This window comes from Cicer arietinum, chromosome 4 (assembly GCF_000331145.2).
Source record: "Cicer arietinum cultivar CDC Frontier isolate Library 1 chromosome 4, Cicar.CDCFrontier_v2.0, whole genome shotgun sequence".
NCBI lineage: Eukaryota > Viridiplantae > Streptophyta > Magnoliopsida > Fabales > Fabaceae > Cicer > Cicer arietinum.
Window position 1 is genome coordinate 19,469,792 of NC_021163.2, and position 17,188 is coordinate 19,486,979.

A 17,188-nucleotide genomic window follows, 5' to 3' on the forward strand; every position below is an offset into this window, starting at 1 on the left:
TATTTAAATTAATTATTATTTGTTGTCTAAATTTAATTTTAATATCATATATTTTTTTTGTATACAGGAGCGACCATTGTTGAAAATTGTTGCGCATGGGAAGAAAATGCAACAATTTACTCCGCCGGTACTTCCGCGACCCATAGAGAATTGGGTGAATTTGTCTGGTCTGAACCCATTACAACGGGGTAGTTTGAAGATGATCGACAACAACTTGATATCTGCCTTTGTTGAAAGATGGCATTCTGAGACATCGTCATTTCACATGCCATTTGGTGAAATGACGATTACTTTGGATGATGTTGCCAATCTTCTCGGATTGCCTATTAGGGGTGAGTTCTACAGTCCACCCGATGTAGATAGAGTAACGACGTGTAATCTTGTCTTCCATCTATTAGGAGTGACCACGGAAGAGATCTGGGAGGAGACCAAAAAGACTAGAGGTGCACATTATAGATTGGATTGGTTGAAGGAGGTGTTCAGAAGGCAGTGTGCAACAGAGAGGTTTGATTGTGCTGCTAGGGCATATCTATTGAATTTAGTCGGGAGTATTATTTTCGTTGATAAGAGTCATACTCTAGTTGATGCGAAGTACCTTTCTTTATTCAGATATTTAGATGGTATAGATAAATATGCATGGGGTACTGCTTCACTAGTGGTGCTTTATGACTACCTCTCAGATGCATGCTATTATGACACCAAACAGCTAGGTGGATATATGACGCTGCTTCAGGTATCAATTATATTTTAGTATTAATTGTTAATTATTTATTTAATTTATTTATGTTGTATTTAATTGTTAGTATTAATTATTTAATATTTTTATTTGTAACAGTGCTGGATTTACGAATATTTTCCGAATATTTGTAATAGAGGTGATCAGGGTGCTGACGTGGAATGTTTTGCCCGAATGAATAGATGGTGATATAAGCAAGGCAAGCATAAGGTCCACGAATACAGAAGTATTATTGATGCATTGACACCTGTAGATGTTATATGGAGACCATGGGAGAATCACATGGGTGTCATTCCTTTTGATGATATCACGCTTTATACTGGTCACATTCGATTATGCAGCACTGTAGTGAAATATCTACCAGAGAGATGTTTGAGACAATTCGGATATATCCAATATATTCCTTCACCGCCACTTCCAGATCCTGCTAGATTATTTGATATAGATGTGGAATGGTTGGGATATGTGACGCCAGTGACAGAGCTATTTCCCAAGCTTCGTCCAGCTACATATCCATCTGAGTGTGAAGATGGATATTTGGAGTGGTTCTATCAGGTGTCTCATCCACTGCTGGTGCGACTAGATGGTGTACCTCAGGTCCCACGTTATAGTGTACCGCCCACCAGTGCAGATGCTTCTAGTTCACAGCCGCCACCTATCCTACAGCAGATCGGTGATCTTATACAACAGGGATTGAGTCAACATCAAGCTAGTCCAGATGATGAGTTGTATATTCACTTTTATAAAGCTTTGGACACATTGAACTTGTACTTGGAAAAGCAAGTTCACGCACTTTACTCTTCAACACTCGTTTCCCAATAACATCAAGTGAACGAAAGCGTTTCCATAAGGCATTCATCTCAATAGACATATCCAACTCTGATCCATCTTCTGTGTCTTGAGTGAGTTCACATTCCATGCTTAATTTTCTCCATTGAATATGCACAGAATCTAGAGGAATTGGTTCACCCATTAATTTATATTGTCCCAATTCACAAGCACAAGGTAATCCGTATGTCCTTCTCAGAGAACACCCACATATAGATTTGTCAGTACACACTCACTCAACTTTGTCGTATTCTTCATCAATACGTCTTTGAGCTTCTGTTGATACAAATGTATTCAATCTCTGATAAAATGGATTTTTGTGCTCATGCTCTTCATCATAAAAACTTTTTTGAAACGAGGCTCTGATTCTTTTATGTTGCAACCTTATCATGTTGTTCATAGCCTCCCAACATTTACACAAATCACCCATGCTATTTTCTAACATTAACTTCAGTTTCCAGTGAGCTGACTCAACCCTGTAAATTTTTTTTACAGATACATTAGAAAATATAATAAAATTATAATATAATACAATTCAGCAATATATAATAAAATTCAACAATATATAATAAAATTATATTAAATACCTGTTAGTCGTTGTGTTCCCCAAATGCATCACTTTATTTGTCCATGCTTCAACAAATCTTTCCTTATGTGGAGTCAACCAAGTTTCTTTGACATAATCAACAAACACTTTAGTATCAACACATGATTGCTCAAACATATGCAAGCGCATCATATACTCTTTTTCATTACTACAATACATAATGTCTTTCCACATATTCAATATTGACTCTTGTCTATCCTTTAAGACATATTGCTTGCATTTTGCTCCAACATTTTTTTCGATATGAAATCGACAAAGTAAATTAACAGCATGTGGAAACACAATGCCAACTGCATTCATTAACGCAAGATCTCTGTCTGTCACAATTACTTGAGGGAATTTATTTTGTGTAACAAACAAATCTTTTAGTCTCTCTAATGCCCAACAAAAGTTTTCTTCCCTCTCACATTCCAAATAAGCAAACCCAACTACAAATGTTTTCTCTGTTGATGTCATACCAACAATTTCAAGTAATGGCATTCTGTATTTATTGGTTTTGTAGGTACTGTCCATAATCAACACAATCGGAAACAAATTCAACAACTTCACTGAATCTGGATGCGCCCAAAAAATATCTCTCATAACATCGGAGTCTTCACGCTTTCTATTCCAGCACACATATTTTGCATCTTCAATTAACTTGAATAAATGTTGCATCTCTGTTCTATTACCTCTCACGCGCAATCGAATGATACTTCTCTGTTTATATATTTGTGAGATCTTAGTAACATTACTCTTATCTCGGTCTTGCAATGAGAGTAATATGTGTCTCGGTGCAACATTATATTTTGTTAATTCATGAACATGCTTTCTATCTTCTTCATTTAAGCGCCCAACATATGCATGCCCCTCCAAAGTATCAGGTAATTCATGGTTGTGAATTCCACAAATTACTTTAACTATCCATCCTGAACCATCTTTTAATGGTTTTGATCTAAGCTTGAAAGGACAATCACATTTTTTTGTTGAACTTCGAATAGAACTAGCAGCACACTTGTATTTTCCCCCTTTGTCACAACCTAATATTAATTTATTTCTCCGTCCTTTCTCACCCGTCTCTATATCTGATCTTCTGATAATAACGGTAACTTTATTTTTTATACCAATTTCTTTTGCCCATTTCACAACAGTATCCCTTGAATCAAATATCTGAAATAAAATAATTATAATTAATCACAAAAATATATTTTTATAATATTAATATTAAATATATTTATTCATACCTGATCTGTGTCAAAAATATTTGTAGTATCGACGCATGTTTTGTCCATTAATAGTAGTGGATTATCCATATCTGTTAACATTTAAAAAAAATTAAAAAAAATTAAAAAACTTAAAAAAAAAATAAAAATTCTTTGAAATAACAAAAAAAAAATTGAGGGTAGTTTTGGCATTTTCGAATTTTTTTGGGGGTACAAGGCAAACTGTGGGGGTACAGGGGAAATTTTTCTAATTTTTGCAACTACAATGGGCTTGGTCCAGAAACATTGGAGTGTTCATATCTTATTTAGGCAGTTTCTTCTCCTCTATATTTTTTAAGAAAGTTGGCTTTTGTACCCCTTCAATTAATCCTATACTCCCTCATTTAAAAATTTTATTTTTAAATATTCAAACTACCCTTGATAAAACTGTAAAAAATTAAAAGAATTTTTTTTAGGTAGTTATAAATGAAAGAATGTTGTTTATCGGAAATTTCAGACTGAATGCAATTTTCGGTAGTTATAAATGAATACCGAAAATTTCATTTTTGAAATTTCCGGGAGTACCACCCGGAAATTTGAAATTTCCGGTATTGATTTATAACTACAAGAGGAAAATTTCATTCCTCATTGAAATTTCTCCACGATGCCATCATGTATTAGGCTTACAAATTTTTTTTCTTCTCATTTATACAATTACAAAATTGTTTATTAGTAAAACAAAAATAATTATAATATTTTAAAATACCAAATATTATTTATAAATTAATTAATTAAATAAATTATATTAATAATAATAATAATAAAAGTAATAATAATAATAATAAAGTAAAGTAACTTATATTATTAAATATTTTTACTATTATTTTTTAATTATATTAACAATATTTTATTAATTTTTTTATTAGATCGAAATAAAAATAGGAGAGAGTTGTTAAGAAAACAAGTTGTTATTTTATAAAATATTCGCAATAAAAATAGGAGTGAGTTGTTAAGAAAATATGTTGTTATTTTATAGGCAAAATATTAAGGACACGTTTTGTTTGTGGCACATTTAGTCGACCATTTGATGTATTTTTTTTCTCTTCAATTTAATTTTTTTTATTAATAGTATTTTGATTTTTTAAATAAATTAAAAATAATTAAAAAATCAAAATTCTATTATTAAAATAAAATACATTAAATTAGAGCAAAAAATACGGTTAAATAGATGAGTCAAAAAAAACAACTTGTTATATTATAATAACTTTTTTTTATAAATAAAAATTAACAAAATTATAATAATGATAACTGCTAGAAATTTCATTCATTCTAAAATTTCTTTTATAACTACCGAAAATTTCATTCATTCTAAAATTTCCGGTAAAAAAATTATTTCATTTATAACTACAGGAAATTTCATTCATCCTGAAATTTCCGGTAAACAATTTTTTTCATTTATAACTACCGGAAATTCCATTTATAACTGCCGGAAATTTCATTCATCTTAAAATTTCCGGTAAAAAAATTCTTTCATTTATAACTACCGGAAATTTCATTTATCATAAAATTCCCGGTAAAAAAAAAATTCTTTTAAATTTTTACAATTTTATTAAAGGTAGTTTGGACATTTTAAACATAAATTTTTTAAATGACGGGGTATAAGATAAATTGAGGGGTACAAAAGCCAACTATCTATTTTTAAATGTATGTTTGAATTGATCAATTTAAATGTGTATTTTTAAAAATAAACAACAACAAAAAATCTAACTTGATTAATCCAATTATCCAAATAAAAATCGGAGATTTTTGAAAACTTAGAGACAAGAATGTATTCGGCGTGATATTCATGTGTTGTATTCCTTAGTTTAATATCAATTTGTTGGGGAAATTGCTACATACACCCTTCATTTTGCTAACCAAACCCGTTTTCCGAAATTCCTCCATCTTTTAGAAATCATAGACACTTTCAAACTCGTTTTCTTTAAACTTCCTAGAACAAATTTTTGTGCTTCAAAATTTTAAAAATGAAAATTTTACCTTCTCAAAAAACATATTTTTAGAATAAATTATGTGATAAAAAATAATATTTTAAAACAAATTTCTAAAATGCATTAAGATGTATTACGATAACTAGCTTCCAAAAACAACAAACAAACAAAATCAAACAAGGACTATTAACATACTCTTTCCGATCGGAAAACAAAAGTAATTATATCATATTGATTAAAGCATTGAATCAAGAGTAAGTACTTTTTACCTGATTAAAGTAGTAAGTGCATTTCACAAAAAAAAAGAGTTCGAAGTGTATTATTGAAATTGCCCTTCAGAATAATGTGTTCTATGAAATGAATTGACAAAGAAAAAATATATTATTGATATTGTTCTAGTAATAATACTATTAAATAGAGTAAAAGCAATTAAATTTACTTTTATTTTATTTTATTAACTTTATTTTTATTTGAAATGCTCTGTTGTAAAACTAATAAAATCAAAAGTATAATATAGAAAATAGCGATGAAGGAAAGAAAAAGAGAGGACACATAATATAAAGGGTCTATATTTTCCTTTTGAATTATTATTTATTTTAAAATTTCAAATATAAGTACGAAAAGAAGTAACACTTAGAAGATATAATTCTCCATAATACACACACACACACACACATATATATATATATATATATATATATTTAGAATAGTAAAGATGATGATAATCGGTAGAGGTGAAAATAGGTCAGGTCAAGTTAGACCAGTCTTTGAAATGTCTAAGTCTGACCTATAATTGATTTTTTAGGCATAAGTCTGATGACACACAGTCTATCATAGGTTTTTTTTTTTTTTTTTTGCCTTTAAAAGTCTAGTATGACCTGAAAGGCTATTTAAAAGTTTTATTAACATTAAAACACTTAAGTGTTATATTTTACATAGTTATATATATTAAACAAAAATTAATTTTTCTAACAAAATGATTTTAAAAAAAATCTGAAACAAACACCATTTAAATCCTAAAAAATGATTTTTGGTTTCAAAGAATAGATTTTTTCTTGAAACAAATGCATCCATTATTATCTCTCAAACATGAAATGACTACTCGGTGATTGCCTAATTGAACGGCTACCGAATATGGAACGATTATCGAATATAGAATCGCTACCGAATATGGAACAACTACTGAATATAGAACAACTACTGAGTGATTGTCTAATTGATTGATTTTAAAATATAAAATTTTATTATTAATAAATAATAATAAAAAATAACATTAATAAATAATAAAATATATATAGGACAGCCTGTCAGACCTAATATGTTTTTTTATAAGCCTAAGTCTGACCTCTTAAAATAAATAGACTTTAAAAATAGCATGAGTCTAACCTTTTTATTAAATAGATTAGACTATAAGTAAGCCAAATCATTGACATCTGACGAACGGTCTAACCTATTCTCATTCCTAATAATCGGTAATATTAATGAAATTTTAGCACTTTTACATGTATCATATCAATAGTAATCTCTAGTATATCAATTACATTAACCACAATATTTGTTATACAAAGCAAGTTGTATGAATCATTCACTTTTATGAATAAAGTTTAATTTATCATGTCACATTTCACTATTTTTTGAATTTTGCTAGCATATTTAAGTGGCACAAAAATATATATTTTTCTTTTTTTTAAATCAATATTAAGATCAAATAGGTCTTGTAAATTTCAATCATAGATTAAATGTGTAATTTTTCAGGAACTCAATCACAAATCTTTTATATTTATTAAATTTTTTGCTACTTCAAGAACATATTCAAGGGACATAAATATTTTTCATTTAATTTTTTTTGTTCCAAATCATACTAAGATCAAATAGATCTTACATATTTTAATTATAGGTATAAAAGACTATTTCTTCAAGGACTCAATCACTAAATGATGACCAAGGAAATCATACTTTGATCAATCCAACATGAATACTTCAATATTAAAATTTTCGACCTTCAAAGAATTATATAAAAAAAATTGATCTTCATAAGCAATTATCAAGAAAAATCATTTTTTGAACAATCCTACAATGATACTTTAATATCAAATTTTTAGTTCTTCAAAAACGATATCACAATATCTATCCAATACTTCACAAATATTGGACTATTAAACTTTTAGTTCTTTAGGAACTATAGAAAATTCTCCATAAACGGTGATCCAAGAAATCACACTCTTGCAATCCTTTAAAGAAACTTCATTATTAAATTATTCTACAATTTATCATATATATCATAATTATGTAAACCAAATAAATTTTTAATAAATTTCTTGTACAATAAATATACAAGATTAACAAGTTAAATTAAGTGTCGAGCTAACAAGTGCGAGCACTTGTTAAGGAATAAATTTTGTACTTGGAGAAACAAAATTTAAACCTTTTAAAAATTAAACAAACAAATTCTAATGTATTTCCAATGATGTATTTATATATTTTACAAGTGTCTCAATTTGACTAAAAAAAATCTGAGACAATGAAAAAAGTATCAAATATTGCTATGAAATATAAAAAATTGAAGAAAAAAAAACAATTATGGAAAAAGAAAAGTAATAATAATATAGTTAATACGCAATGAAAATATTTTATATTCAAAATTATAATGATAATCAATTGCGTGTAATAGTCAATCAAAATTAGGGATGCATGAATATTGAATTATTTCAGAATTTATAGGGAGTAAATAAATATGATATAAAATATTAATATAAAAAATATACATTCGTTAGACTTACTATTGTTAGAGTCTCATGTTGATAATATGTTGTGAAATTAATCAAATCAATACATAGAAGAATAGAGATGAATGAGAGAAAATAGAAGAAGAGACTAAATATAGTAGTATTCTATTGTATGTATTTTCTATTATAGACTCAAGTAAGTAAGTGAAGAATCTACTCATTAATGAATATCTACTAATAGCACTACTCACAACATTGATTTTTTTAAATTAAAAGTTAGAGTGCAAAACAATCACAAGGCTATCTAGACATCCCAACTATGTTGACACCATTAGATATATATCTATCATTTGCAGCACTTCAATCAATTGTATTAATGATAATAAATAAAATAAAACTTGGGGGGACTAGGCTGATACCCAAGAAAACAATGAAATTTGAAATGTCAAACTGCCTCATTAAAAAACCTTTTTTTTAGAAAGTCCAATTAGATAAAATCAAAAAAGATGGACAAGGGGTGCAATAATTGACAACAACAAACACCAAGTCATATGCAAAATAGAAAATTTGGAAGCCCTAATCTATTACATGTTAAACCTTCTTTAATACAAGGTGGCATATAATCTCATAAAATAAAATTAGTTATAATTAAAAAAAAATGCATTAGCTAAATATGAGTGATTTTGAAACTTGACTTATGATAAATTGAATACAACTACTCTATCTATTATTAAGATGACATGGAACAATAAAGGGATCACTAAAAGCTTGAACAGTGATGTTAGAATCATACTCAAATCATATATTAGTCCAATCCCTTTTTACCATCCACTCAATAGTCAACATTATAGCAGTAAGTTCAACATGAAGAGCAGACTAGATTCCTAAGTTTGCTGCAAATCCACCAAAAAACAAGCTATAATGATCTCTAAAAAGTACCCACAAATAAAACTACCAAGAAAAACTCATAGAAGCACCATAAATATTGCATTATACACATGACAACGAAAGAAATTCCATATCACTTGCAGCATTTCGCGCATGGTAAGCAATGTTGAATTCTTTAAGGATCCTAACATAATGCATAGAAGAAGATCTCATGCATCCCTTAGAGTTAGTAAATGACAAATAGGTGCTTACTTTGATATTATAAATGATTTGTTCCAAATTCATATGGTCATCTTCAAAACAACTCATATTCTTGAAAAATCAAATACTCCAAAATATGTTAATGATAAGCGAAAGTACAACGTCGTTAGTTTGTGTTCTTCGATCTATATGTTACAAGTAACTAGATCCATCGAGGGAGAAGTGAGATTCATCTTACAATCAATAATTGCTTTAAACCAACTATCAAATATATATATAGTAAAAAGTTTTAGGTGTAGTTAGTAAAAAAAATTAGCACAACCTGGGTGGTGTAGTTAGTAAAAAGTTAGTTTGTTGTTGACATTTATGATTTGTTCATCCACACCATTTTAAGGTTTTTTTTTATAACAATGATATTTATTTACTACGTCATTTTTTTTTCTTTCTCTCTTAAAATTTTTTTAAGATAGATTTAATTGCAGTTTTAGTCATCTATTTTATCTGAATCACGAAAATAGTCCCCTCATTTTATTCTCAGTTTTGGTCCTCCAAATAGAATTTTAGTTCATAATTTGATAAAATGTCATTTTTTAAGGCACACCTAGCGCAAATAAAAAATAATATTTCATCACGTTTTGGACTAAAATTCTCCTTAGAAGACCAAAACTGAGGATAAATAAAATGAGATGACTATTTTCGTAATTCAGCTAAAATATAAAGTGCAAAACTGCAATGATAATTTTGTGATTATGATATGTCTAATAATAATTTTTCTATTTTTACGCTTTAGATCTATATCTATGAAAAATGCATAGTTCTTTAATTTATGCTTTTACAACACATTTTAAAGAATTTAAAAATATAAATATGTATATGGAAAGATTAATTTTTAGATTTTTAATTCATGTGTTCTAGGAGCACGTACATGTCATTTTAGGTTTTTTCAATTTTTGTTTTCAATAATATGGATTATTCTTTATTTGGGTTTTGGACTAGTCCTTATTATTTTTATATTTAATTTTAATTTTATACTCTTACGATCTTAAATATAAACAATTAGAATAATATATTTAATTTAAATTTAAATCAAATATGTTAATTTTTTTAATTGTATTTAAAATAAGTATAATATAATTTATTAGAATACTGCATTTTATCGTTATTGAAGTGTCAACATAATTATAATTATCATTAATTATTGTGTTGTTCGACAATCTAAACTAACACAAAAAAGACATGTTAAGTGTTATATATTATCATTTTTGTCGAAATATATTTATGATTCGGCCATGTTGGCAGCCTACCCAAAAAGTCAGAAAATAATCTGCCATCACAATACATTTGGATAACCTTGGTTCCACGTGTACCAATTTTTTGGAGACAAATGATCCATGTAGAAAATGGGTAACAGAACTAGAAAAAGAAAAACAAGAAGCGATAACAACATGTTAACCCAACGAGGTGTCAAGGACCATACAACCACACACACAAAAAGTAACGAAAAAAACGTTAAATTAGTGAGAGGCACATGATCCTTGTGGGGCCACACATACTTGCAACTATCACTAATGCGTTCCAGAACTTGTGGCTTGGAGCAATCGCCGAACCCGAACCCACGTGGGACCCACTAAACAAACAACTCTTCCAAGCTTCGGGCACTATCAAACCACACATTGATTAACACGTGTCAGCTCCATATAAATAAGATGATTGATCTAATTATAGTACACTCGGTTTTATCCATTCTATCTTTCTACTCAATTTATTTTATTTTATTCAACTTACAAAACTTTAAAGTACACAAACTACATAATAAAGGGTATTTAAATATTTTATGTGTATTAATAAAAAGATAATATATTAAATTTATTTATTTTGTGTAAATGTTTTTAATTATTTTCAATTAATGTTTTAGTTAAATAATGATAATAAGAGGTAGTAAACTACTTCTTGTGGTTTTGATTATAAGCAAAATTCTTAATTTTATGTTTATTAAAAAATTTAGTTGATGGCAGTCAATTTTTTTAAACTAAATTACTCCTTGTGGTTTTGATCTTTCAACTTTTATATGATATAGGAGCACTTATCCACCCTGGTCATGGGCTTCCAATTAATTGAAACATGAAGGTGAAAGTGCATAGGTTAGTTAAAATTTAGTCATAAAAAATTGATATCTAATTTATATGACTCTTATAAAAATGTTAAGAGGAAGTAACAAATCTAATCAATTGTGTAATTGAATTGGGTGGAAAAAAAAAATTAACTCGTAAACCATCTTATTGAATTTGAATTTTTTAAATTTCAATATGTCTTGAGCTAATGCCTTTTAGGTGAATTTCAGAAGTAATTTCTCCTTTACTAGACTCAACAAAGCTAGCTTCATGTTCTATTTTAATAGGACGTTGCTTAAATAATTAAAAGCTTCAAGTATTTTAAAATTTAGAGAATCTATATCTATTGGTCCGGGTCGAAATTGTGGTGATCCGTCGCCGTCAACTTGAATGAACTAGAATTTATCAAAAGTGACACTCAAGTTTCTTTTCATATAAATATTTAAAATGTGATTTTTCTAATATTACAAATACAAATAAAAAAGTTTAAAAAGATTCTTTTTTAAAAAACAAAAGTTTCAAAAGATTCTAAAGTTTCTTCTCATATGAAAAAAGAAATATTCTAAAGTTGAAGAAAACAATGAAAAAAATAGAAATTATTTCGAATTTCCAGCCAAATTTTTTTTAACATACTTATTTATTATTTATTATCATAAAAATTTATATAATTATTTAAAAATAACAAAAAAAAATAATTGAAATAAAAGGTAAAATTAGAATAATTTTTTAATTAAATAAATAGCATTAAAATGGTAGATAAAGTAGTTTAATAAAGAGTAAAATTATATTGCAAATTGATCTTCATTAAAAAAAATGAATAGAATAGAATAAATGTATTTTATGGTGTCCTCCCCTAAAGAATGTATTTGAGTGGTAATAATAACAAGCGGGAAAGTGTGCGTGAGAGGAGAATATTATTCTGTTCCGTTTGTGTGCTTCTGAATGTTGATTCTCATGAAATGAAATGCGTGGATCAGTTAAAAGTTAAAAAAATAAAAATAACAACTTGTGTTGCACATGTTTCAGTTTCACACCCAACTTTGCTTTATTATGTTGTTCTCTGTTTTTCCAAAGTATGAACTCCAATTCTGATTCAATGTCAACAACACAAACTACTTTTGATCCCAAGAAGGTGAGAAAGCCTTACACTATTACCAAGTCAAGGGAAAGCTGGTCTGATGAAGAACACGACAAGTTTCTTGAAGCTCTTCAACTGTCTCTTCTCTCTTCTCTCTTCTTCTCTTTTTTAATATTATTACTATTCACCCCATTACTCCTCACATCTTCTTCTTTTTATTCAGATTTGATAGAGATTGGAAGAAAATTGAAGATTTCGTAGGTTCCAAAACTGTTATTCAGGTCCAATATTTCCTAGATTTTTTTTTTTTTTTAATATCATATCTATATTATTATTTTATTCACTAACTAATACTTTATTATTATTTCAGATTCGAAGCCATGCTCAAAAATACTTTTTAAAGGTTCAAAAAAATGGAACACTTGCTCATGTGCCTCCTCCTCGTCCTAAGCGCAAAGCTATTCATCCTTATCCACAAAAGGCTACCAAAAATGGTTCTTTTCTTTTTCTTTTTTCTTTTTCTTTTCAACTTCAAATTTATAGATATCAGCTTTTTTATAGGAGTTTTACCTCCTAATTTCAACGGACAAAGCTTGAATCATTTTAAGAACAGTTGTAAAATGACTATTAGTGGTATTTTAATCGAACAAAAAAGGTGTTTTATTTTACAAAGCACAAGATTTCATGTCTCCCTAACAATTGGTACTTCATGGATTTCTTGCCAGTTTTGGTGCCATTAGTACCAGCATCCATTGCTTATGGATCTTCCACAAATACCCTTGTACCTCCTGGGTATGTAGCATGGGATGAAACTTCCTTGCTCTTGAATACTGAATCCATCATATCCAGCACTAATTGTCAGGATGAACTCAACAATCTTCAGGGAAATGAAGGTAGGAATACTTCTTTTTAAAGAAATTATGAGGTTAATTAGTGCACTGGATCTATCTGTGGATGGCTAATTAATATAACTATGTGTCGCAAGTTAACCACGATTTTGAGTGTCATTATCCGCGATTTTTATATGTTCAAATATATATCATATTCAATAATCGTTCAAATTATGTTTAAGTATACATGATTTTTAGGTATTGCATAATATTTATTAACTATTATTTGTGTTCAAATATATGTCTGAAAATTGTGCTTAACGATGCTCACAATCGTGGTTAATTGTGTTTGATGGATGGTTAATGAGTTTCAATATCTTGTTATATTTATGAACCATTCGACTGAACTTAATTAGCCATGTATTTTAACTATGTTAATCATCTAAATTGTTGGAGAAATTTGTGAACACAACTCTCTTTCTTTGTTTTTTGGTACAGACACAACTCTCTTTCTATTGATGTTAATTTGTTTGAATTTTGATGTCAATACTCAACAGTCTAGATTGGCTGTACAAAAAGGAACTAGCCACTACTTACTATGTTATATGATGTTACTGATTCAGCTGATATTGGTGGATCAAAGGGGATTAGCAACAGTGGTCTTAGTGGTGTTGGGGACTCTACTACAAGGTCTCAGATACCAAAACAAGGGAAACAAAATCCTGTGTTACATGGTAATCTTCTGTGACCGATCCATAAATTTTAAGTTCTGAAGAAATACTTGCATATTCATTTTCAGATTGAATTTAGTGATCATATTTCACAGGTTTGCCGGACTTTGCTGAAGTTTATGGTTTCATTGGAAGTGTTTTTGACCCGGATACAAACGGCCATGTGCAGAAGTTGAAGGAAATGGATCCTATAAATTTTGAAACTGTAAGTTGATGAATACTTTAATGAAACTTATTATCATATAATCTGATAACATACTCTTACAGAAGTTACTGAAGAGATGAAACTTAGGCTTAGCTATATAATCGGAAAGTTATCGAGGAAGAACAAGGAAAGTTGATGAGGCCATTTTGAGGAAGATGATTTTCATGGGCTCCTAGTAGCTTGAAATGATATAATCTTTGTATTATAATTTTACTCTACTACATGTGTGGATTATTTTTGGTCAGACTAAACCATTTTTCAAGAGAAAAGTCTTAAAATACAATAATTTCTAAGGAAAGAAGAAAACATATGATAACATTATTGAATGATTGATTCTTTCAAAAGAAGATTTGAAATTAAGGAAAAGAAGACTTTATGATATCAAAGTGGACAGAATTAAAATCAACTAATTGTGAATGTCATCTGTTTTCTATCTGCTAATTCAAATTTGATTCAAAGTAAGAACCATGTTCTTAGATTTTTATATTAGGTCTAACTCATCCTTACAAAACCGAAATGTATGATGAAGAGTGCCACTTTTTATAAATTCTTTTTAGGCCTTATCTCTTTTCAATATCGGAATTGGGTTTTTTCCAATACATGTGTCGAAATATCAGTCCTAAATGTTCTCTAACATTATAAGGTATGTTAATAGATTGAAATTGAATTATAGGGATGAGTTGCAGATTGTTCCATTCCTTGTAGCTTAAGATAGTTTGCCTCAATAAGGGTTTGAATATACTTAGTGCGTTGAAGCAAGATAAGATGAGATCACACAAACTAATCAAAATGTCATGGGGAAACACATGTTAATTTTATGTTCTGGTAAGTTCTGTTTAAAGATTACTAAAGCTACATATGTCCTATATTTTGGACATTAGTGGTGTTATGCTGTATGTGTCTACAACGTGTCTGGTATCTGTGTCGAAGCCCATGTTTCATGGATATATTTTACACTAAAGGATGGTTGACTGTTATGCAACTAACTGGACAAGCTATTAGGCCAAATTGACTCTTAGTGAGCTTTTGAATATCGTTGCCAACATGTGTTTAACACTCAAGCTTGTCATCATTGTTTTATATTTCATAACTTCTGATATATTCCTGGAAAGCTATCTGTACATGAATGAAGAAAGTATGAGACACAATTCTCAATGTTAAGAGGCTCAAAACAACATACCACTTCCCACACTCATATTACCTTACCTCTCATCTTTTCTGCAAACCATGACTTATGAGTTAATAAACATTTTTGCATAGATACAAACTTTCTGTTTTTCTAATTCTCAGTTTACTGACTTATGTATATATATGGTGTTCTTGTGCAGGTTTTGTTGTTAATGAGAAACCTCACTATCAACTTGTCTAGCCCTAATTTTGAGCCCATTGTAAGTTTTAATATCAATCTCAGTTATGATTATATAGTTTTGAAACATATTGGCCAAAAAAAGTTGTTTTATTTTGAAAGGAATGTAAATTATATTCTTTCCAAATATCAATCAATTTTATTTTAGGGGCAAGTATCATTTTGTTTAGCTGATCTACACTATTAGTATATAATATTCTATTTAATCATACGAGAAATGCTTGTAACACACTCCATACGGGTTTAAATTAAAATGAATTTCACTATTTTGGAAATTGGACTCACTACAATATGTGAATTTCAACTAATAAAAAAGAGTGTGTCAGCGGATGTATTGCTAGCATTTCTCTAATTATATTTCGTAACTGTAGTTCATCTAGGTGAAATGCCAATCCCATAAATATCACTCCCACTTTGCTATATATGTGATATATACAACCCAAGAATGAAGTGCAGTGAAAAATTTGTGTAATTTATCTGTGAATATGGTAGTTGACTAATTTATATTTATGACTTTGTTATTCAGAAGAAGGCATTGTCAACATATGATGAGAATGACGATGTTGCAGTAGGAGTTACTGCAGGAGTTGATGTCAAGAAGCAGACAAATGATGTAGCATGTCAAACCACTTAACCACTTGCAATTTTTGAATTGGTGGAGTGTGTTTTTCTTCTTATATTTTGTAGTTTTCTTTTGCTTTCATATTTGTTTTTTTCATAACACTTCTTCTACAGTTAGTTTGGTCAAAGTTGGATGGAAGAATGAGGCATTGGAATGTCTTGCATGCACTCAGCAGTAAAGCCAGTAAATCTAACTGTTGTGTTTTCCTTTTGTAACCACAGCCAGCATAGTATGTGTTAGAAAGCTCAAGAGCACAACATATTCTTCAACTTATTTTTATGGTCCATAATAATTTTTGTACTGCTGTGATTACGTAAATCTGTTGTATTATGACATATTTTTAATGGTAGAAATATATCAAAGATTATAGGACTAAAATGAATTTTGAGTAAAAGATTAAAATCATTTTATGTCAAAATACAGGAATTATTGGAACAAAGATCTAGCGTCTTCTATTTGTCCCTTTGAAGTATTGCAAATTAATCAACTCCCTCACTTAGCTGATAATTCAGTATATCACTACATCTTTTTTCCTTCTTAAAATCTTAGGGAAAAAAAAGTTGATTTGCTCAAGAAGAAACATAAGGAAGACAAACCTAATTTGAAGAAGAATTCTAAATAATATTATCGATCCCTGTGGGAGAAGCCCGCCATATTACATGTTTCCCTTGCCATAGTGAGACATCCTAGTAGAATCAGAGGCAAGAGCTTCAAAAATATTTATGGGAGAAGTAAAATAAAATAAACAATATATAAATGGATTTAATTATATATTGACAATGTAAATGTTTTTTATATCGTCATCCAATTTTTTACATTGTCAATCAATTTCAGCTACTGAATCATTAGAAACCTTGACTTTTATTATAGTTATATTAAAAGTCACAATTACAAAGATTGGAATGTGTAAAACTTTTTACATTATCAATGCATAATAATTAAACTCATTGAAATTAGTTATTGATTAAAATCATTGTTTTTCAAAAAACAAAATTGTGACTCAAATGTTTTGATTTTGTTGGAACTTTAATCTATATCTTGCTCAAGAAAATATAAATAATTTACAAAAATATTAATTTCAATTTTCAAA

General features: G+C 28.8%; 2 protein-coding genes across 3 annotated transcripts; one reads left to right on the top strand and one right to left on the bottom strand.

Annotated features, from left to right (window-relative positions):
* Nucleotides 1–1,796: 1,796 nt before the first annotated feature.
* LOC140919980 (protein FAR-RED IMPAIRED RESPONSE 1-like) lies at nt 1,797–3,321 on the bottom strand. Its single transcript, XM_073367276.1, has 2 exons — nt 2,152–3,321; nt 1,797–2,040 (listed from the first exon to the last, which is right to left on the bottom strand). Exons 1-2 carry the CDS (start codon nt 2,826–2,828, stop codon nt 1,797–1,799), a joined length of 921 nt encoding a protein of 306 aa, XP_073223377.1. The 5' UTR covers nt 2,829–3,321.
* An 8,811-nt stretch (nt 3,322–12,132) lies between these two features.
* LOC101514458 (protein REVEILLE 8-like) lies at nt 12,133–16,476 on the top strand. Of its 2 annotated transcripts, XM_004497398.4 has the most exons (9): nt 12,136–12,481; nt 12,568–12,625; nt 12,715–12,838; nt 13,070–13,237; nt 13,798–13,908; nt 14,001–14,110; nt 15,439–15,498; nt 16,003–16,131; nt 16,212–16,476. In XM_004497398.4, exons 1-8 carry the CDS (start codon nt 12,342–12,344, stop codon nt 16,108–16,110), a joined length of 879 nt encoding a protein of 292 aa, XP_004497455.1. In that variant the 5' UTR covers nt 12,136–12,341; the 3' UTR covers nt 16,111–16,131; nt 16,212–16,476. The 2 variants fall into 2 exon arrangements, with proteins under 2 accessions (XP_004497454.1, XP_004497455.1); XM_004497397.4 differs by having other exon boundaries at nt 12,133–12,481; nt 16,003–16,476.
* The last annotated feature ends 712 nt before the right edge of the window (nt 16,477–17,188 follow it).